At 45.2% G+C, this 22041-nt stretch overlaps 3 protein-coding genes across 5 annotated transcripts; all 3 read right to left on the reverse strand.

Moving 5' to 3' along the window:
- Positions 1-927: 927 nt before the first annotated feature.
- LOC120652435 (CBL-interacting protein kinase 10-like) lies at positions 928-4344 on the reverse strand. 2 transcript variants are annotated; one of them, XM_039930250.1, is made up of 2 exons: positions 4118-4344; positions 928-2849 (listed from the first exon to the last, which is right to left on the reverse strand). In XM_039930250.1, exon 2 carries the CDS (start codon positions 2495-2497, stop codon positions 1154-1156), a length of 1344 nt encoding a protein of 447 aa, XP_039786184.1. In that variant the 5' UTR covers positions 2498-2849; positions 4118-4344; the 3' UTR covers positions 928-1153. The 2 variants fall into 2 exon arrangements, with proteins under 2 accessions (XP_039786184.1, XP_039786185.1); XM_039930251.1 differs by having other exon boundaries at positions 3631-4344.
- Positions 4345-8062: 3718 nt separating this feature from the next.
- On the reverse strand, positions 8063-16041 carry LOC120652437 (uroporphyrinogen decarboxylase). 2 transcript variants are annotated; one of them, XM_039930254.1, is made up of 6 exons: positions 15783-16041; positions 15574-15698; positions 14683-14793; positions 14329-14517; positions 9179-9304; positions 8063-8890 (listed from the first exon to the last, which is right to left on the reverse strand). In XM_039930254.1, the coding sequence occupies exons 1-6, from the start codon at positions 15901-15903 to the stop codon at positions 8375-8377; spliced, it is 1188 nt and encodes a 395-aa protein (XP_039786188.1). In that variant the 5' UTR covers positions 15904-16041; the 3' UTR covers positions 8063-8374. The 2 variants fall into 2 exon arrangements, with proteins under 2 accessions (XP_039786188.1, XP_039786187.1); XM_039930253.1 differs by having other exon boundaries at positions 9146-9304; positions 15783-16032.
- A 342-nt stretch (positions 16042-16383) lies between these two features.
- LOC120652436 (putative potassium transporter 8) lies at positions 16384-21520 on the reverse strand. Its single transcript, XM_039930252.1, has 10 exons — positions 21193-21520; positions 21007-21099; positions 20660-20894; positions 20326-20571; positions 20164-20217; positions 19386-19646; positions 19184-19236; positions 18945-19068; positions 18246-18500; positions 16384-17760 (listed from the first exon to the last, which is right to left on the reverse strand). Exons 2-10 carry the CDS (start codon positions 21043-21045, stop codon positions 16637-16639), a joined length of 2391 nt encoding a protein of 796 aa, XP_039786186.1. The 5' UTR covers positions 21046-21099; positions 21193-21520; the 3' UTR covers positions 16384-16636.
- Positions 21521-22041: the final 521 nt, after the last annotated feature.

Raw genomic sequence — 22041 nt, forward strand, 5'->3', positions numbered from 1 at the left:
TGACTCAAACAAGCCAATTCCAGTTGAAGCCCATCTGAGGGAACTAAAGGACACAGATGGTATCACCATCAAGACTGTGAGTATTGGGTGTGAATTTATTTCTCTCATCTCGAAATTCACATTTATTCTTTTTTGAAAATACAATTCACACCCACTGAGATTATATGGAAACTGTTACCTGCAGATCTTGTTGGTACCGAGAAATATTTAGACCCAATTAGTTCTGTATTCTCTGTTTTATGATCATTTTCTGCGGAGAAGATTGCTGTCAACTTATGATCCAAGTAGTGGGTTGTTCAGCCAATTGTAGAGTGCAACACATACAGCCTGAAAACTATAACTGACACACTGATCAAAGTTCTTCAAGGGTTCCCTGAATGATCGCAAGATAGACCGAATTACCGAAACACATATAGTGGCTAAACACTGATATACTTGATTGTCTGGTTTACATGCTATAGCACATTTTAATGATTATTTTGATTCTCTAGATATAGCTTATTGATTGTCCATAAAAGGCCATTCTTTTTTTGTTGGGGTGAAAAGTAGAAGAGGAAGAAAACTATATCCGAGAAATTCTGAGATTGGAAACTGGCTAATAATAAAACGAAGCTCAAAGGCTAAAAACTGATGCAACTTATGCCCTACCATAATATCAATACTAGAAAACTTGGCGTGGCTTTGCCGTGCCCTTTTGGTGATTGGGCCATTGTTGGTGGTATGTGAGGTTTAAAGCTGAGTTGCATGATCGATGTATTGTTCTAGTTTCTTAGCTTGAGGTACTATTCTAATGCTTTCATCTTTTGAGATGAATTTTTCTAGTGCTTTTCATGCCAAATTTAACATCTTTTGAGCCAACCTTATTGCGTAGGAAATTTGGATAAAATAAAGGAAAAGAAATATATACTTCAACTGAATTTATAAATATGCTGAATCTTGGTTGTAAAACCAATTTCCTTTAAATAGCACACAAATTTTTAAGAATCAAAATCATTGGTTTAAGAAAAAGCCTTCTCAAGATATAAACCATTTCCAGTTGAGCAGCCAGTAGAAATATAAAATTCTACGTTAAAAATATGAGGATGCGAGAGAGAAGTGTACATTATTGAATCAACAATGGGAGTTTCTACTAGTATTACACTTGTCATAGCATCTAAGATTGTAGCTTCTCTTTTTCAGGTTGCTCACCTTGCCAAGCCCACACAATGTCCTTTAGTGCAGGCCTCAAACTTTGTTTCATAACTTTTTGATACTCAAGGGTATCACCATTGGTTTTCTTGATCTCCACTAGATGAAAATTTTGTGTGATATGAAATACTTCAGCATCTATGGACATCACACCCTTTCTTCCTGGTTTGGAACATTCCAAGTTCAGCAACCCACCACCTTTCTTTGTTACATTTAGTCGTAAGCTCGTTGCAATTTCCTCAAGTTTTCTAATGATTGTCGAAGCTGTGTTGGTAGATGTGAATTTAGTCTCCGTCTTGTTTGAGTTCTCTTCAAATATGCCAGAGAGATCAAATCCATTTGAAAGAGAGATGATGTCAAAAGCATTCAAATTAATGAGTTTTTCTACTGCTTGATTACCCTCAACTGTATTTGCATTTAAATAATCCAAAGCCAAATTCATGTCAGCAGGTGTAATATTTTCTGTTGAATTCATGGCATAATCAAACAATCTTTCATCAAGACCAGTTCTACACCAAGGATGTTCCATGATTTCTGCAATAGAGATCCGCGCACTAGGGTTTGGATGAAGAAGACGTCGCAAAAGCTTTCGAATATCCGAAGAAAACCATCTTGGCCATTTGAGTTCTGCTCTGCAAATTTTCTTATACATGTGTACCAAGTTCTTATCCTGGAAAGGAAGATATCCTGCCAGCAACACATAAAGAATCACTCCACAAGCCCATATGTCAGCCTTTGCACCATCGTATCCTTTTCTACTTATTACTTCTGGGGCAACATATGCAGGAGTACCACAACTTGTATGGAGCAATCCATCTTGTCTCTTGCAATCTGGAAGTGCACTTAGACCAAAGTCTGAGATCTTTAGATTGTGGCTTTCATCAAGAAGAAGATTTTCAGGCTTCAAATCACGGTGATAAACTCCTCTACTATGACAAAAATCAATAGCACTAATTAGTTGTTGGAAATATTTACGAGCAACATCTTCTTTTAGCCTTCCTCGTTGAATCTTCTTGAACAACTCTCCTCCCTTTACATACTCTAACACAAAATATATTTTGGTTTTAGTAGCCATCACCTCATACAGTTGGACAATATTTGGATGTTTCACCAACTTCATCACTGAAATCTCTCGACTTATTTGATCCATAAGACCACACTTCAAGATCTTATCTTTGTCAACCACCTTGATTGCAACACTATGTGAAGTCTTAAGACAACGGGCATGGTAAACTTTGGCAAAACTCCCTTTCCCAAGTAACTTTCCTATCTCATATCTTTGCATTAGAATATTTCCTTTCTCGGTCATCTTATTCCCAGTGTTTTATGGACAAAAAGTAATATTTTCTTTGAAACTTATAAAACTGATGATGGGTACCAAAAGATGTTGAAGGGGTCTGTAACTGTAAGGACCAACAATTTTCACCCGTCTCCTCCAAGAAAGTAATCTAACATGATGGTTGAGGTGTCATGCCTAGCCCCATTGTTTGTGTGCACATCATGGAGCAATTGTTGTGCATATTGTACTTTGATGTCATCAAAATCAAGTGATGTGCGAATATGTGTGGCTATCCCACCAGTTCTTAGCCAAGCAACTCTACCATGCAAGCACATATTTTAGCATCCCTTGATATTTTTAATCTCTTATTGAAAGCCCAATGCTGCCAAGAGAAAGCATGTATAAAAGGTTAGTGAAAACATCTTTTAGAGATGACAAACGAGAATGTTGCCATGCAACTATCTATTTTTGATATTTATAATCTCTTACTAAAGGCTCAATGCTGCCAAGAGAAAGCATGTATGAAAGGTTAGTGAAAAAATCTTTTAGAGATGAGAAACGAGGATGCTGCCATGCAACTATCTAGTTTTGATATTTATAATCTCTTACTGAGAGCTCAATGGTGCCAAGAGAAAGCATGTATAAAAGGTTAGTGAAAAAAAATCTTTTAGAGATGAAATTGTCATGCAAGATATTTATAATCTCTTACTGAAAGCTCAATACTGCCAAGAGAAAGCATGTATAAAAGGTTAGTGAAAAAAAATATTTAGAGATGAAAAATGAGAATGTTGCCATGCAACTATCTATTTTCAATATTTTTAATCTTTTACCGAAAGCTCAATGCTACTAAGAGAAAAACGAGAATGTTGCCATGCAACTATCTGTTTGCAATACGAATATGAAGAGCAAATTTGCTGTTATTTTTCACAACTGAATAGCACTGTACTAGTGTCTCTTAACCCCAAATGATACAACAAGATAAGTAGATCCACATATGGGCTACCTTTCAACTGTGAATTGTGATTCTCTTGTGATCCACATGTGGTGTGATAATCTGAGTTTATGTTTCTCCTTTAACCCAGATTAAGAAAGGTGAGGCTAAATGATCAATTATACAAGCTAGGAAGAAATTAAAAAAAAACTATCGAAATAAGATAAAGCACCTGTATACAGAAAGCTGGAACTGCAATAACCAGTATGCAGAGAGCAGGATCCTAGGTGATGACTATAGAAACTAAGGTGTGGATTGTTCCTGACAAGGCCAATCATTAGTGTAGTTGCAGGTCTAGAAAGAGAAGTGCTCATGATACTCTTAAATGACGTGCATTTACGTACTCATAGGCAGAGTGATCTGAAATCGCTGGGTAATGCAACTACATGATCATCTCTCTCGTGCCCACAACAGGTCAGGACATGAGCAAACCAACTGCATGCTGAATTGCTGATGGGAATAATTCGTGTATACCTGTACAGACCAAGTCCAAAAAAACAAGAGGGCATGCAACCAGACTACATCAGTGCTTCACAACCAAGACTAGGATTCACCAATCTAGCAATTCAACCCCAGAAAACAAAGATCCACAGCCATGTTCATAGGATGAATTCTTTAGCCGATGCAACAGGAGCTAGAGAGCGGAGAGTGATACGTGCCTGATCCCGGCGATCCGGGAAGCGAAGGAGCCGCCCCCAAATCAGGCCTCCTTTGCGGAAAGATTCAGGCAGGATGAGCAGAGGAGCAGCCCCTGCGCGCGAGAAGAGAGCCCTCGCCGAGACGCGGTTCCGATCCTCTGCCGGGTTCTGGTGGACTCGGTATAATGTAAGCATCCGAAAAACTAGCAGCTGATTCGTTCAATCCGGCGAGCGAAACCACGCGAGACCTTACGTGTTTATAGGCCTGCCGGCTTCGTCGTTGGCCGACGACGGTCGCGGCCTGCCTGGGACCTGGAAGAGTACGGAGCACTAATCTACTCCCCCACTGACCGTGGGCCCAGAACTAGCGATGTCTTTCTTCTCAGCTGGGCCCACCATTAGCTTGTACAGTTTGTTAACTTGTTGGAGCAAATAAAGCAGAGGTGGTAGTGGAGCTGAGCCCTTGTTTATTCGCCCTCCTGCGCTGCATGCGCTGAACCGAATCATAGTGCTCCGTGATCCGGTAATGGCGTCCGGTGGTGGTGGTGGACAGCTCGCATCTTTCCGCCGGCGGAGATGGCCAGATTACTTCAAAATTCCAAATTGACGAGACCTGCAGCCTAAAGGTAGTGTGGACGAAAATCTCGACACACTTTGAAGGGCCGCGAACGCTATGGTGAGCTAACTTAAATACTTAATTAGTGGGTAAAAGTTAAACAAATCATATTAATCATGTCCTCGGCCTCGTAAGCCAAGCACTAGCGTGTGTGTCCAGCGCTTCTAAGCTACTAGTTGGGCAGCAAAGCAAAACTTCAGTAACGCATGGTGTCCGAAGGTGCAAAATATCTGCAGAGTGACGTGGGACTGGCCCATTGGAGGGTAGGCACAATCACAAACCAAATTCCTTGGACCAATCGGCAACAACGGAGGCGAGACGTAAGAAACGCTTTGAGCAAGCATATCCCCTGTAGGGTCGCTGTAACCGTGGCACGAACGAACATGTACGCATCATCGATGCCGTGGAGTCCACATCGAGCACAGTACACCTTGACACCGATTGGTCCAGTCCGACGTTCTGGAATTTTCCAGACATGAATTAATTGGATTAGAACTTAGTTGGTGACGGATCATTTCTGCGACAGAGATGTTTGACCACGCCTGCCCCGACGTGAACTATATGATGGTACCAATCGAAGAGCCTGCTTGATTGGATGTCAATTTTTGCCCAGCTAAATTCATGATTTGTTGTTGCCCGGTCTTCGTTCACCGCGAGAGCTAAAATCATGATCGATGACCACTCTATACCCGGTCTTCGTTCACTGCGAGAGCGAAAAAGAAAAGAAAAGTGGTACGAAAGATTTGTTCTTTGCCCACGGCGCCAACGGATAGAGATGAAGCCGGCTACCTGACGAACTGGCGGCCAGCTCCTCATCTCCTCCCAACCCATCGACGAAGATAGACATGCATGGAGAAAGTGTCCATGATAATTAAAAAAAACAGTGACGCACGCAAGAACAAAAAAAGAGCTCAAAGAGTAAATCCAAACGCTGCTGCACGCAAAGAATTGCTTGCGAGGATGCTAGGTAGAAAGGGAAAGCGGGGGATGGATGAGGCCGAGACCACACCAGGGAGGTAACAACCGTATCATCCCGTCACGCTCCCCACCGGTGCCCGGATCAGCGCCCGATGTCACGGCGGCGCCCGAGACCGAGAGATATTTCGCCGGAAAGCGACGCCGAAATCACCACCACCACCACCGCGTCTCGGTCCTCGGCCATGTCCACCATTCCCTACCTGCGCCACGTCGCGATCGGATCGGCGACCCACGCGAGACGGACAAAAGACGCGCCGGGCGTTGGTGACGGCCTGACGGGATCCGTCGTCTGCCTGCTCAACTTCAGATCCACTCTAGCTACTTAAAAAGGGAGACGCGACTTGTTTGGCGAATGGTAATCTTTGCGTTTACATCCGATTCGATCACATGGCTTCTCATTCTCGTTTTCAACTTGCTGCAAGCAGAAAAACAAGATGCTATCGCTACCTCATCAATCAGACTCGTCTAATTCATTCAGGCTTCAGTCTTCAGGGTGTATCAGATTCAGAACCACTACGCGAGTGCTAGGCAACGGTGCAGCTACGGGATATGGGTATGGCAATTCACACGCTGCTCAGCAACTACAAACCAAACTAGTTCATTGCGCTCTTCAACATTCTCGTCTTGAAAAAACTGCATATATATCTTTCTGTTTGTCTGCAAAGAGAGGTTAGTACGAAACGGGCAGCGCCTCGGCAGACTACTACGAAAATAAAATTTGAGTGCCCATGTCATTTTCGCCAATTTGGACTCATCCATCGGCCAAACTATTTGACATTAAGAAACAAGTGGGGCCTAACAACAACGTTAACAAAATCTGCAGTTTCTTTTTTCAGATGTCACCTTTCTGAATCTCCCCGCGACTTGCTTGCCATCCGAGTCGATAAATATCTGCTTGGCTGCTTTGCTTTATATATAGTATTAAGTAATGTAGTATATGCTAGTACTTTATGAGCATAAGTGGACATAAAGCTTTTCACCCGATCCAAATGCAGATAAGCATCAAGCTTTCTAAGCTCGGCATAGATAAGTTTTCCCTCCGTTCAAAAGCTAAACAACAAGAACAAAAACCAACGCTGTATATAAACTGAATGTCATCAAAAGCAACAATATAGTAGGACGGATAACAATTGAGAGCAAGGATAAGCATGGTTGCACGACATGATCTATCGGCGAGCAGCAGGAGCAATTGAGATCAAGGATATGCATGACAAGGTAAGCATTTTTTATTGTTTTAAAAAAAACTACGATGCAGACTTTAATCCACTTAAACTACGAGTGTCAAGTATCAAATAACACTCCACACTCCGTGCCAACCGGCTATAAAGTTGAAGGGTCGAATTGTCAATAGAGGTAAGGATGCAGCTATAGAAAAACAATGGCATACGCACCAAACTGGTAACCTTCTTGCATTGGTCCTTTCAGCTGAAGCAAGCAATTGGACTTTCAGTAAGGAGAGAACCATTTAACAATGGCAGCCTTTCTAAAACGGAGTGCCACGAGAGTTGATGCAATGATATGATAGTCTAGTGAGCTGAGAAGGCCAGAAAAGGACACCTTGTCCTACCTGAACAGCCATCTCTCAAATTGTTTACTCAGCTGCAAGCTGCAACGCAAAGACAAGAAGGAATTGAGTTGGGTGCGCGTCAAGTGTCTGAAGATTGTGGAGGATCGTTGATTACAGCTAGCAAGCAGAGGTTCAAATTCTTCTCTAGTTCAGTCTCCAAATTGTAAAAGAGAATCAGTTCAACATGGGGCGAGCTGTAGGAGATGCACAAGTGTTCTTGATCCATGCGTTTGTAACTAGTTCTACTGTTTTCTTGATTCAAGACTGCCAAAGAACAGGTGTGAAGCTAAAAGCAAGTAAAACATAGCATCCCCAAGGCCCTATCTCGATGGTTAAGCAGCATTCATGGTCCCTCCACTTTGGTAGAGATATTTTGGGTGAACAGCTGACAAATGCACAACCGCATGTCTTTCATTGCTTGCCACCACTACCAACCCCCAAAAGCATGATGCAGATGTTTCCGTTGCATTTCTAGTATGGAATATGAAGTGCTCAAGAGAAATTGATCAGCAACCAACTGCATTGACTTTGATGCCATAATACAGTAGTTTCTACAAAACATAAATAAAATAACACTAGGAATAATCTTCCAGTTGGAACAGTGGAACTTGACCAGTTTTAGACCAAGTACAAACTAACCAAATTTTGCAATACAAAAGCACCACTGAAAAAATCATTTCACAAGATAAATCATAAGAAAATCTAGGGAGTAGGGGCCAAAGTTAACCTGAAGAACAAAAAAAACATGAAAAAAAAGTTAGAACTTGTAGTTTAAGATAATACAACACCAAACACCCTCGATGGCTATAGCCGACTGAAGTATTTCTATAGTGGGAACATATAATCAATAATCTTGCTTGCACAGATAAGATTAGACTGTTACAGAACTATACTGCTACTATAGTGGTATAAACAAGCAGGTGCTTCCTTACACGTGAACTCAAATTTGCTTACAATATTACTCTGAAACCGGAGCTTGAAATGCGACAGAAAGAATTAATCACAAAAATACTTGTTGTTCAAGTACTCTATGCTACACATGACTTACTGCATCTATCCTCAACCAGTGATTCTACAACTTCGGCCGTCGGGGAGAAAAGCAACAACCCAATGTCCTTTAGTATCTGATTCCTTTTGCAACCTCAAAGAAGTGAGCAACATTCTCCTCTGGGGTTCCAACCTTGATGCCATGACCAAGGTTCAATACATGTCCAACATTACCAGCCTTCTGCACAGTGTCATAAATCCGCTTGCTAATGAACTCCTTTGATCCAAAAAGAACACCAGGGTCCACATTCCCCTGAACTGCTACATTAGATCCCAATCTTTTTCTGCCCTCAGCCATGTCGACCGTCCAGTCCAAGCTGACAACATCAACACCGCTTAAAGGAAGCCTCTCCAGCAAGCCCCCAGACCCACTTGCATATAGTATCAGGGGCAAGTCAGGATGTGTTTCCCGGACACTATCCACGATCTGCTTTAGATAAGGCAGGCTAAACTCCTCAAAATCAGCTGGGCTGAGTTCTGTAGCCCATGAATCAAAAATTTGGACAGCCTGTGCCCCATTGTCCGCTTGGTATTTAATGTAGTTAGCCATTGATGTTGTGAACTTTTGTAGCAAATTGTGCAGAATCTACAAGAACATAAAGCAACTGTCAAGACTAAAGTTTATTTAACAAGACCACAGATGATCAAATAAAAAAAAGAAAGAATATTGTGACAAACTTAGATGATGCGCTTTGCAGTACTCTGTGAGATATAATTTATATAAATCAACTAAATTATTGGGATGTCATCCTAGCAGTCAAGCATACTATCAGCAAGTTGCGTAGCATTTAGTATCCTACATGCAACTACAATTTTCACAAGACATTGAACTGAGAATAACATAATTCATGTGGAACAAAGATCTTCTCAATACCGCTGGTTCTGAGAAGGCCAGCTTCTTAATCATTGTAAAGTTCTTTGATGAACCTCCTTCCACACAGTAAGATGCCAAGGTAAAGGGAGCTCCAACAAAACCTAGAACTGCAGCTTCATTTTTAACCTGATAAAGAAACAACAGAGTTAATCCCACAATTGGAAAACAACAGCATAAACATTTCCATAGGTTTTTAACTACCTCTACAAGCTGAAAACTACATACCACGCAAAAATTAACTCCAAATAACCAGACTGCACATCATATTTCCCAATCAAACTCAGACTGTTTTGCAAGCATTTTGAAGATTGATTCTTTTAATATACCAATTATCATGCCAGCTGAGTAGAAAGTGATAGCATATATATGAATGCCTAATTTTTTTTATAAGGAGAGCTACATAAAACTTTAGGTGCTTAGATTTCTTATCACAGTTGACTCAGCTGGTATGGTAAATGGTATATTAAAAGGCTTTTAAAAAATAAGTATATGAATCTCATTGTCATAGTTTGGATGAAAATATATGAGATCTGTTCTATAGGCTCGAATCATCACTGAAGTATCCAGAATAGACGAGTCCCATCTGGCCCATGCCGGCATTATCTCCACCTCCTCAACTCGAAGAACTTCGCAAGCCAATTGAATGTCTCCTCCCCCGGCCTGTGGTGCAGAGACGCAGGAACAAGGCGCCTCCCCCTGGTTCTCTCCCGCGCCGGAGCAGGCGGGTGGCCGGCGCTACTCCCTGTTCGCCGGGTCCGGTGACTACGGTTGCACAGAGGAAAGTGATGAGGACCCTCGGTTTTGAAGCTACGGAAAAGATTGATCCTAAAACTCAAGATGCCTACTTCAAGACGTTTGGGCAGACGCTCTCTGACAGCCACATGGCTGCCATGACTGCTATCCTCGGCTGGACGTCCGGTGAAGATTTGCAGGTGCGTGGCACAGGCACGTGGTTTGGGTTCTGACCTCCTAGTCTTGGTCGCTCCTTCCTTTTTTTCCGATGAATCCTTCCTCTATTCTGGTTTGGAATGCGCGTGGTCTTAACCAAGCTGATCGGCGCAATTCTGTAAGAGATGTAATCCATTATGTAAATGCACCTATTGTGTGTCTTCAAGAAACCAAGGTTGCTGCTTTGTCTCAGCGCCTCTTCCTATCAGTGTTCGGAATAGCTTATGATAAATTCGTTGATCTGCCAGCCATTGGCACCAGGGGTGGTGTTCTAGTTGCTTGGAAAAGTGAAGTCTGCCAAGTTTTATCCTCTAGAGTGGATACATACTCAGTTTCGGTTCAGTTTGCTGAGCAGGAAGGTCGCAATTGGTGGTTTACAGGTGTTTATGGGCCACAGGCAGATGCTGAGAAGGTGGCGTTCATGAAGGAACTCAGGGACGTTCGTGCCCTCTGCTCAGGACCGTGGATTATGGCTGGGGATTTCAACCTTATTTACCAAGCTGAGGACAAGAACAACACCAACCTTGATAGGGCAATGATGGGAAGGTTCAGACGGTTTCTCGACGAGGTCGAAGTTAAGGAAATCCCCCTTTTGGGAAGAAAATACACCTGGTCAAATGAACGGTCTTCTCCAACATTGGTCAGGTTGGATCGCGCCTTTTGTTGTGTGAACTGGGAAGAGGTGTTCCCTGATGCTGTTTTGCAGAGCACGGCGTCAGTGGTCTCTGACCACTGCCCGTTGGTTCTCGGGATGAAGGTTGCATCCGTGGGCAAGCGGCGTTTTCATTTTGAAAGTTTCTGGACAAAGCTTCCAGGTTTTCTTGAGGCGGTTCAGCAGAACTGGAATGCACCTGTGAACTCCTCTTGTGCGGTCGAGCGTCTGTTTCTGAAGCTGCAGCGACTTAGTAGAGACCTTCAGAGATGGGGGCAGCGCAAGGTGGGCAATGTCAAACTCCAACTGGAAATTGCAAAAGAGATCCTACACCGTCTTGAGGTAGCTAGGGACTCAAGGGATCTGAGCGAGAGAGAAGAGAACTTCAGAAAAAAACTTAAGCTGCATTGCCTTGGTTTGGCCTCTTTCGAGCGCACCATTGCCCGACTCCGTTCCAGGATTTTATACCTCCGTGTAGGGGATGCAAACACTTCTTTTTTCCATCAGCAAGCACGGTTCAGAAAGAAGAAGAATTTTATTGCTAAGCTGCAAGTGGGTGAGCAAATCATTGTCGATCAAGAGGGAAAACAAGAAGCTGTGCTGCAGTTCTATGAAAACCTATTGGGAACAGCAGAGATTAGAGACCACACAATCGACCTAGAGGCCCTTGGATTGCATCGGCATGATCTCTCAGTGCTTGAAGAACCTTTCTCTGAGGAGGAGGTTTGGAATACAGTTAAAAATATGCCGCTGGATCAAGCACCGGGACCGGATGGCTTCACCGGACGTTTCTACAAAACCTGCTGGAATATTATCAAGGATGATATTATGCTAGCGCTCTCAGTAATACAGCAAGGTCATGTGGCTCGCTTCAGGCTGCTTAACACAGCTTTTATCACCTTACTCCCTAAGAAACCTGATGCTATCTCGGTCAAGGATTTCCGGCTGATAAGTTTGATTCACAGCCTTGCTAAACTGGTGACCAAGATCATGGCCAATCGACTTGCTCCTTTACTGTCCAATATGGTCCCCCCAAACCAAAGTGCTTTTGTCAGAGGTCGAAGCATCCATGATAATTTTCTTTTCGTTCAGCAGATGGTTAGAGCCTTACACAGCAAGAAGGAAGCTCACATCTTACTCAAGCTGGATATCTCCAAAGCTTTTGATTCAGTCTCTTGGTCTTTCCTAATTGAGGTCCTGAAGCACTTGGGGTTCGGCCAGAAGTGGTGCAACCTGCTCTGTTTGGTCCTCTCTACTTCATCCACACGGATTTTGGTCAATGGGGTGCCGGGTGATGTCATTTATCACCATCGTGGTCTTCGACAAGGGGATCCTCTCTCCCCAATGCTTTTCATCCTAATTATGGATGTTCTGAACTCATTAATCAGGTTTGCCATCCAACAGCAACTTCTGCAACCCCTTGCAGTTCAGCAGGCTGCACACCGAGCCTCTTTCTATGCTGATGATGCAGTGATCTTCCTTCGCCCCACCAGCAATGATCTCCGGGTCATGAAGTTTATTCTTGATTTATTTGGACAAGCCTCGGGGCTCCACACCAATCTGTCCAAAAGTTCTGCTTCTCCAATTCACTGCTCCACGGAGGACCTGCAGCGCACAACAGAGGTTTTAGCGTGTTCAATTTTAAATTTTCCTTGCCAATACCTTGGGTTGCCTCTCACCATCAGGAAGCCCAGCAAGGAAATTTTACTCCCTCTCATAGACAAAGTGGCAGATCACCTACCGGGTTGGAAGGCCTCCCTTTTGAATAGGGCAGGGCGGCTGGTGTTAACTCGAGGAGTCCTGACAGCCACTTCTACCTACACGATGATTGCTTTGGACCTTCCTCGATGGGTAATCAAAGCAATTGACAAAAAACGAAGGGGTTTCCTCTGGAAAGGTCAGGAAAAAGCTAATGGCGGTAACTGCTTAGTTTCTTGGGACAAGGTTCAGCGGCCTCTTGAATATGGTGGTCTGGGAATTCACAATCTGGAAGTTTTTGGGTGGGCACTACGAATTCGGTGGCTCTGGGCACAAAAAACTGACCCCAACAGACCTTGGGCTGGTCTCCCGATTCAAGTGCCGGCGAAAGCAAAACCTCTTTTTGATATGGCAATCGATGCAGTGGTTGGCGACGGCAAATCCATCCTATTCTGGACAGACCGGTGGCTTAATGGGGGAACACTGGCTGAATTAGCCCCCAATGTATTCAGAACTGTACCAAAAAGAGTGAGAAAGTCAAGGACAATAGCTCAAGCACTACAAAATAGAGGGTGGGTTCAAGACATTAGAGGTGCTTTAACAGTTCAAGTCTTGATGGAGTATCTGCAGGTTTGGGACCTTATGGATGGGGTAATTTTACAGCAGGGGGTACCTGATCAGTTCCGGTGGAAATTAAGTCAGTCAGGTTCCTATAGCAGCAAAACAGCTTATGCTGCCTGCTTTGTCGGCTCCATCAGATTTCCACCCTGGAAGCGAATCTGGAAGAGCTGGGCTCCTCTGCGCTGCAAGTTCTTCCTCTGGTTAGCCATCAAGCAACGCATTTGGACTGCTGATCGCCTCGCCAAGCGGGGCCTGCCTCACCAAGCTGCTTGCCCTCTTTGCGACCAAGAACATGAAACAGCCAGGCATCTCCTTCTCACCTGTGTGTTCACCCGGCAATGCTGGTCGCTAATATCTCAGCACCTGAATTTGGTCATTGCCGGGCCTGCTACTTCGACGACCAGTTTTTCAGCTTGGTGGAGCTTAACTATAAAATCTGTGCCAAAAGATCGTCCCAGGGGTCTGAACTCCCTCATCATCCTGGTCACATGGGAAATCTGGAAGCACCGCAATGCTTGTGTGTTCGAGGGTGCTCGGCCAAGTGTTCAGTTGCTCCTCCAGACTGTGTCCAGCGAGTGTGCTCTTTGGTGCATGGCAGGAGCATCCAAACTCAAGGAGCTCCTAGATAGGTCGATGCCTCTGGCACCTTAGGTCCTAGGGGCATGGTCATGGATTGTTTTTCTTTTGTAAGAGTCGACCTTTACAAAACTGTACGGAGTACAGGGGTTGTCTAACCTCTGTACTCTCTCCTTTTTTTCTATCTTAAATGAAATGACGCGCAGTCCTCATGCGCCGTTCGAGAAAAAAGGCCACAAGTCCACAACGGATTTATGCTGACCAAAGAAAAGTACAACAGTTGCATTCAAAATTGGAAATGCAACATCTGTCAATTATCTTATGAATCCAATCCCATGCAGAAGTAGCATATGAGCTAAGCAATATCAGCAACTGCATGTGGTGATCTATTTATTTTGTAATGTTTTCATGACTCCGGCAGGCTCCAAGCACTGCCACATTAAAAGATGAGCACATGTATTCATCAACTTAAAGTCACTGCAATATACTGTGAGAAACCTAGAAAAATGATCAAGTCAAAAGCAACATTTGAAAGTTGTTAGATGAATAGGAATCTAAAAACAGCAACCTATTTCCACACTACAGTGCCTTTTGAATGACCTGTTGACCACATATTTCTAATTCGATGTTGGGTGCTGAAAAAGCATATACTAACCTCTTGTCGCAACAAATTTAGAGCCTGCCCCACATAAGGGACCCATTCCTCAGGAACAAATTCTCTGACTTCATTCACAGCAGCTGCTGTTCTCAAGGGATCATAAATCACTGGACCTTTTCCTTTCACAATGTCGAAAGGTATGTTCATCCCAGGAAGTGGAGTAAGGATATCCGAGAACAAGATGACCTGACGAAAGAAAATAAAAAGAAGGAACACTACTACAAATTAACATCAATAGGTGAACAGCTAATACTACACATGTGCAACATCTCAAATTCATGTAAGCTTTGAGATAATTTCCAAAATGGAAACTTAAACAACATACACAAAAGGCTAAAGTCTGCAGCTTACTCCATCAGGCTTGAAAACCTTCCATGGTTGCAGAGAGATCTCAACAACTAAGTCGACATTTTCTGATCTTTCACGGAACTTCGGATATCGCTCACAAAGCAATTGATAGCTCTGCAGATATTCAAAAGGTATGAAGTTAGTAAAGACAAATGTCACTAATGTTTGCACATGTTAAAGAGGCAAAATGAAGCATTCCTTCAACAGAAAATAGAAACTCATCCTGATTGAAGCAGAGCCACAGCTAACTAGACAAGGTTATATACCACAAGATTCTGGTAGAAACCTTTCACAATTACTTTCAAAGAAGGTTAATAAACTCCAATCCAGTCTCATTAGATGAAGATGCAATCGCTAATACAAGTACCGTTTCTATTGAAGGCCATTTGTTGTCTGAAAATCAATCCCCATTTTGAACAGCGAAGCAGTTGAACAAGCATGTCCTGAAGAAATTTGCCAGAAAAGGATGGACCATGGAATGGGCATTAATACTGCAGGGAGTATGCTAATGATGTACTCTCTCCATTCCAAATGACAAATTATAAGTCATTTTGGCTTTTCTAGTTATATAGTTTTTAATGTATCTAGGTGTATAGCAAAATCAATGTACATAGAAAAGCTAAAAAGACTTATAATTTGGAACGGAGAGATATTAGTTGCTTCCTTTACCAGTACATTTTTTTCACATGCCACCGAAGCTTAAATCATAGTACCCTACTAACATTTAACATTTCACTTTCCTTCCATGAACAACTTTGGTCAGTTTTCCAGACTATAACAATGCCAATCAGTTTTAGACCCTTCCTCGAGTTACGCATTGGAATGCTAACCAACTACACAATGCTTATGCCAGAAGAAGAGAGAGATTCGTAACAAAAATGGGAGTGGACCTGCCTTCATGTACCTCCCGGCCTGCCTCATGAGCCAGACGGGCGGCCTCTCGACCTTCTTCCCCCTGATAGCGCTGACCAACAGCGGCTCCTCCGCCGTCCCGACCGAGGCCTCCTCCGCTACCGCCTCTGAAGCAGCACCCAGTCGAAAGAGCAATCAACTCTCCACCCCCGAGCCTTTCCCATCGACCAGCGGAAGAGAAGGAGCCCTACCTCCGACGGCGCTGCAGCGGACGGCCGAGAGCTGCCGGCGCCTGGGCCCGGCGCGGGCGGACCTGCCGCCGCCGAGGGGGGAGGTGGACGGCAGCGAGAGCGGCGGGCACGCGGTCGCCATTTGGGACGTCGGGGTTCGAGCTCCGCCGCGCTCGCGGATGCGGGGGAGGGAGGCGGAGACGCGGCGGTGGGTGGCGAAGTGGCGACGACTTGGCTTGGCTTCGCAGGCAGGCTTAGGCTGGCTGGCTCAGCCGCTCAGGCGATGAGGAGAATCGGAAGAGGGGATTGGGATCACCGGATCAGATTGGATGAGAGAATCCGAGATGAGATGAACGGAGTGGATAATAGCGTGGGCCATCGTGATGCGCGACTTGTGGGCCGTGGGCTGTGGGAGGGCTGTGGCGGGTTCCCAAATCTGATTAGCCTCCGTCTGCACTCCAACGCATTCAAGCCCAAGATCTTTACACCAGAGTGGCGAGCTAACTTTTCTTCTTTTTCTTTTTTTGAAGAAAAGAGGCGAGCTAACTGAAAATTCGAATAAACCTAAAAAAAATGAGAATTCGAATCAAATCACATGCAGAGAGCGGTGTGCAATCTCGCATGACGGCATGAGCAACAGCCCAAAATCCTGAGTCCTGATCACATTCCTTACTGCCCTCAGCTCATGATTGCTTGTTCTCGATATGTACAGCCGGCCGGCCGGCCAGGAGCAAGCCGATCCAGGTCCATGGCCACGGTGGCGAACACGTTAAGCTACACGAAACGGCCTCCTTATGTTACAGTGGGAAACGTAAGAAAAAGAAAAGGCAGTCTGTTCACTGTATCAGATGTCCAGCAAAAACGTCATCTCTGCCTCAGAGCACGTACACCATGCCGACCTCCAGCAGCGACGCCGGCGGCACGCGCAGCGCCACGTCGGGGCCGCGGCAGTTGCGCCGCAGGAAGTTGTACCCGACGTCCACCGCCAGCCGCTTCAGCACCGACGACCCGGGCTTGCACTGCACGTGCGAGTGCCCCAGGATGAACGCCGTGCCGGACTCCCGCGCCGCCGCCAGCGCCGCCAGCTCCTCCGCCACCTGCTTGCCGCCGTCCGGGCTCGACACGTGGCTGTCGATGAAGAAATGCACCTGCTTCCGCGCCGGGCTGATCTCCGCCGCGTCGTCGCCGCCGTCCGCCGCGGCGGCGCCGGCCGCGGCGCGCATCTCGGCCGTGGACGCGGCCGAGTGCCCCACGCTGCCCTGGAGGTCGTAGCTCGCGCGGTGCCGGAGCGGGTTGCTCGCGATCACCGTCAGCCGCCGCTCCCGCTCGCTGCTGGGCTCCAGCTCCTGCTCGTGCTCCGGCTCGCTGGCCTCGCTGCACCGGTACGACGCGTCCAGCTTGATGAACGTGGCCAGGGTCTCCACCAGCTCCGTCTCGAACGAGTCCACGTCCTGGTGCACGTCGCGGTAGCCGTACCGCACGATGCACCGGTACGAGCGGTGCCCCGGTGGGCCGACGCGGCCGATCAGGTAGCGCTCCGCAGGGAACACGTGCGGCACCGGCACCGACTTGACGCACACGAACACCAGCACCTGGTGGAACGCCGGGAGGTTGGTGACGAACCGGGAGAAGTTGGCCGGGACGCCCGACGTCAGGTCCGTGTACACGAGGCCGATGCCGGGGACGCGGACCATGCCGAGCTTGTCGCCGAGGGCCAGGAGCCACTCCAGGGTGACCTTGTTGTGCAGGTCGAACTCGTACTTCTTGATGGTCGTGTAGTGCCAGATGAGCATCACGGCCATCAGGATGAGCGCCAGGAGGATCGGGAGCCACGCGCCCTCCAGGAACTTGATCAGCGACGCCGAGAAGTAGAGTGCTTCGATGGATCCAAAGAAGAGGAGGAAGGCGAAGGCCAGCAGGGGCGGCCTGTGCCAGCACACAACGATGACCAGGGATGTAAGGATCGTGGTCACCAGCATCACAGTTATCACCGCTAGTCCTGCAGAGGATTCAGAAGGTACCTTCTTGTTAGCACTCACAACAAAGGATAAATCTGAAAGACTGAAACATGGCGACAAATTGTCTTATGTGGAAAGCACAAATTGCAAAGTTGTTGCCATGCAGCCACAAGATTGGTACTAAAAATACTAGAATTGTGTTGAAAATCGAGCACAAAGTTCAGAATGCAGCTGGGTCAGAATGCCATAAAGCAATCTGAGACGCGAGAATAGTTAAAGTGACAAACAGAATAGTGTAATCTTTTGTGGAAATATCCTGATTGCTGATGTACTTCTGTGAATAACAGTGTCACCAAAAAGTGAAATAACAGGTAAAATAATATTTGCCCAGCAAGTTGTACTACAGTAAGTTAGTCTGATGTCGAGAAAGCCAACTGCCGGCTCCTCCTAGATATCACAATTATAGTATTTTTGCATGATTGTTGGCTGGAGCTAATCTGATAAAGCTAGTAAAAAATTATCTTACCAGATGCATTTCCCATGTGCTTTGTGTCTCTGAATCCAACAGTGACAGCAATGCATAGTATCATAAGCAACCAATTGATCTCAGGGATGTATATTTGTCCATGAATTTTCTCAGATGTATGCACAACTTTTACTCGAGGGAAGCAACTCAAGGACTGGCTCTGATTGATAATTGAGAAAGTTCCACTGATTATTGCTTGACTTCCGACTACCGAAGCCAAAATTGCCAATACAAGCACAGGCCATCTGATTTTATCTGAAGTTTGCATCAAACAAAATTTCATACGAATTAGAGTAGTATAATGAATGTCTGATATTATAGATCAGGCACTTCCTGTGGAGTTTACATTAAGGCAAAGACAGGGACACAAGGTAGATTATGGATGCAAATGCATACCAGTTAACATCTAAATGGCATAAATCAACATAGAATTGAACTTTAGGATGCTGTATTAGTTAACTGGTGCCTGTATATAACTATATATACCTAGAATTTTGATAAACCTCCAAAGATCTACAAAATGTGAAATAGAATTCAGGATGCACAGCAGATTTAGCCTAAACAATTTAAAATTATCTATCAAATTGACAAGGGTCCTTCCTATCTGATAACTGACACTAATATGTAACCGGGATTTTTTAGGTTTAAAATAGCAGTATAGTCAGTCATGGAAATACATCAGCCAATGACAAAGCATACCTGGAACTGCGATGTAAAATCCAACTTGGGAGCTTGAGTAAAAGTCATGATGTTTTGATAAGTAAGCAGCTTGACCCATGTACGCTAGAATCAGTGCGGGGTAAACTAGACAAGTGAAAGCAAGCTGCACCAAAAGTATAGAAGATAGATGATCAGCACTATGATTTAACATAGAAAACACTCTACGAATGATTTAACATAGAAAACACTACGAATTCTCATGCTGGTCAATAAATTACCTGGATTGCACTGTATGAGAAGTGTCCAAGATCTGCAAACATAGCTTCCGATCCTGCACCACCAGCACACTAGACATTAGCCAACTTTTTTTATTTAACTATTGATACAAATGAGAGAATCCATTTAAACAGGATGGAGGAACTCATATGTATGCTGCTCCCCTTTCATGACACAGATATTCAAAGGCATTCTATAATTTACCTGTCATGCAGAGCAAGATTCCACCGAGCGACATCCAACCATACTTTCTAGTCTTTTTTAAGAACTTGAACATATAATAAGGATTTAAAGCTTGGTAGACATGAGGATTCCAGTGGATGATATTATAAAGGCCAACAGCACTCATGCAGAATAGCCAGGCTAGCACTATCGGGGCAAAGAGAAATCCAACCCGGTGTGTACCATAGTGCTGGAGGGCAAATAGGAATGCTAATATGACACAGGTTATTGGAATGACAGCATCTGCATGTAGAAGAAATCAATCATTATGACCAAACAAGGAGGTTTTAACTGGAAACATGTGAAATATAATAGCAAGACAATTTATAAGACTTTGTCACCTTTTCTATTTTTCACACTCCAAAGTTCAGAGTTCATAAAATTGTTTGTTTGGTACATTTGGAGATAGTAAAGGTTCCATAGGAATTTAAACTTGCATTGAGTAGAACAAATAGTAACTCAGATGACTGCTTTCGCATAGATTTTATTTTCATGAACATAGCAGTGCCCAAAGACAATCAACTTTCACAGTGCGTTCATGAACTGCAATAAGTTGGGAAAGCTCAACTTAGAAGGGCCTGGAGGTACTTCATGGCTAATAAGCTATGACCAATGGAAGCCCACTTACAAGATTAAAATATTCACTACTAATATGGGGAAGAAGGACAGAAGGTAAATGAGACATATGCTGGAGTTTTGACAGATGTCCCTTTGCTAATATTCAACTACGAACTCAATAAGACTTCCTGGGAAAACTCACATTCACGGTGATCCTTGGACAGCGAGAACTCAAGACCTGAAACTGCTGAGAACACTGTAACACATTTGTCAGAAAAAAAACACAGTAAGAAACCAGTTGTCAATATTTCAATCTGAAGAAAAACTCAAATAGAGCTAAGAACAGAAGGCTGGGCTGAGGTACCAGATATAGCAGGCGTGAGAACACCGTCCCCAATAACCATACAAGTGCCAATCATAACCATAATCAACAGAGCAATGCGCAGCTTCCTGTGCTTCTCAAGCCACACCTTGATACGGGACTTGTCGGTTATGTCGGGAGGGCATTCCAGTTTATAAGTGGAAAGCTCCTCATCAGCAATTTGGCGATTCGGGAGAAGGCTCACATTTGCGTGCCTGCAAATCAAAGAGTATAGGGCAAATGTTCCTCCTGCAAGATTGCAAAACCATGTAAATTAAAAAACTTGTGAACACAGCCTGCACAGCAAGTGAGAGCTACTGCTGGTTTTCACGCATACCCTCGCCATTGTCGTCAGCTCGCAGGACAATCGAAACGTACTTGATGAGAGGGATCAAGGTGAGCGTCCAGAACACGAAAGAGAGGACGCCGAAGATCTCCTCGTTCGTCTCCGAGTGCTGGATGTCCTCGGCGAAGGTGCTCTTGTACACGTACAGAGGAGAAATGCTCAGGTCTCCATAGACCACTCCCAAGCTCTGGTACGCCAGCAGCAAGGTGGTCTTCCAAGAGTCCCTCTGCAAGATACCCAAAGCAGATAGTAATTCAGCAAGCATTGCTCCACCAATTCATGAACAGATGTCGTAGGTTGCGCAACATTTTAGGGGGGGGGGGGGGGGGGGAATGCACCTTTGGGGATCTCAGCCCCCTCCCGAACTCAAGATCCATTGCTCGGCGAGAACCTAGCCTTCACACATAACACTGACCTTCTTTCCTCCAGACCTGCACCATTCAACAAACACCCCAGCTTCAAAACGCCGCTGTTATTCCATAACCCAAACTCATGAATCTACTCGGAAAAGGGGGGCAAAATACCTAGAAACAGGGAAAAACACTGCAAGAAATCGAGTTGCGGAGCACAGCTAAAACAAGCTGAAGGTGGAGCAGCAGGACCAGCCGACCAGACAAGGTAAAAGACACATGCCACGGTTAAAGCCGGTGGAGCCCAGACCCCCGCGTTACCGATGGGGAGAGGCCAGGGAAGGACGGCCACGTGTTCTTGGAGCTGCGGACTCATCAGTCATCACTACCGGCCGGTCCTGCTACTCGCTCTCATTCACTACAGCCCTTCCCCTACCAACACAGCACAGGGGGGGAGATGCCTGAGATGCAGGGCGGCACAAGCAACAACAGAGACAAGAATCAAGTGGAGAGGGGGGATGAGCCGGCCAAGAACCAAAAACACTCCCCGGGTCACGTCGAAATCTCTATCAATAGGTATCCACGTCCATGGATGGGGATGCGCAAATTGGAGGTGTGGTGTCGAGGCGATCCAAAAAAAGGGCGCCCGAAAATTCGTTTTGGGAGCGGAGTCGAGGAGGAGCACGCCATGTGAAGCTACGGACAAATGCATGTGGTCACCTCCCTCGCCCTCCTCCCCCACTTTTGAAGACGCGTGCGACCGGAGGAGCCATGGAAAAGGCGTCGTTTCGCTTCAGATCAGTCCATGCCCCTGGCGATCCTGGAGAAACGAAGGATGAATTCTTCTTTTACCCCACGGAGCGCGACCTGCTTCCGAGTTCCTCTTGTTATCGCCAATGAATGATTGGATGCAAGATGCCGGTGGTTTCACATGTTCTAACTACTGCTCCGGAGCTGCTGCCCCTGAATTCCTGTCCGTTTCTTGGTAGGTCCGGTTGGGGACAATGCGATGCCCGTGAGAGC

This window comes from Panicum virgatum, chromosome 9K (genome assembly GCF_016808335.1).
Source record: "Panicum virgatum strain AP13 chromosome 9K, P.virgatum_v5, whole genome shotgun sequence".
NCBI lineage: Eukaryota > Viridiplantae > Streptophyta > Magnoliopsida > Poales > Poaceae > Panicum > Panicum virgatum.

What these genes read in the sequence shown, in the direction of transcription:
- LOC120652437 (XM_039930253.1), bottom strand. Translation starts at nt 15,903, where the DNA reads ATGGCGACCGCGTGCCCGCCGCTCTCGCTGCCGTCCACCTCCCCCCTC. An exon ending in TAAATTTGTTGCGACAAGAG is followed by an intron (nt 9,305 to 14,328) that starts GTTAGTATATGC and finishes TTTCTTTATCAG; the next exon opens with GTTAAAAATGAAGCTGCAGT. An exon ending in CTTTGTTCCACATGAATTAT is followed by an intron (nt 8,891 to 9,145) that starts GTTATTCTCAGT and finishes ATGTTCTTGTAG; the next exon opens with ATTCTGCACAATTTGCTACA.
- LOC120652436 (XM_039930252.1), bottom strand. Translation starts at nt 21,045, where the DNA reads ATGGATCTTGAGTTCGGGAGGGGGCTGAGATCCCCAAAG. An exon ending in TCTCACGCCTGCTATATCTG is followed by an intron (nt 20,218 to 20,325) that starts GTACCTCAGCCC and finishes AATGTGTTACAG; the next exon opens with TGTTCTCAGCAGTTTCAGGT. An exon ending in TCTCATACAGTGCAATCCAG is followed by an intron (nt 19,069 to 19,183) that starts GTAATTTATTGA and finishes CTTTTGGTGCAG; the next exon opens with CTTGCTTTCACTTGTCTAGT.
- LOC120652435 (XM_039930250.1), bottom strand. Translation starts at nt 2,497, where the DNA reads ATGACCGAGAAAGGAAATATTCTAATGCAAAGATATGAGATAGGAAAG.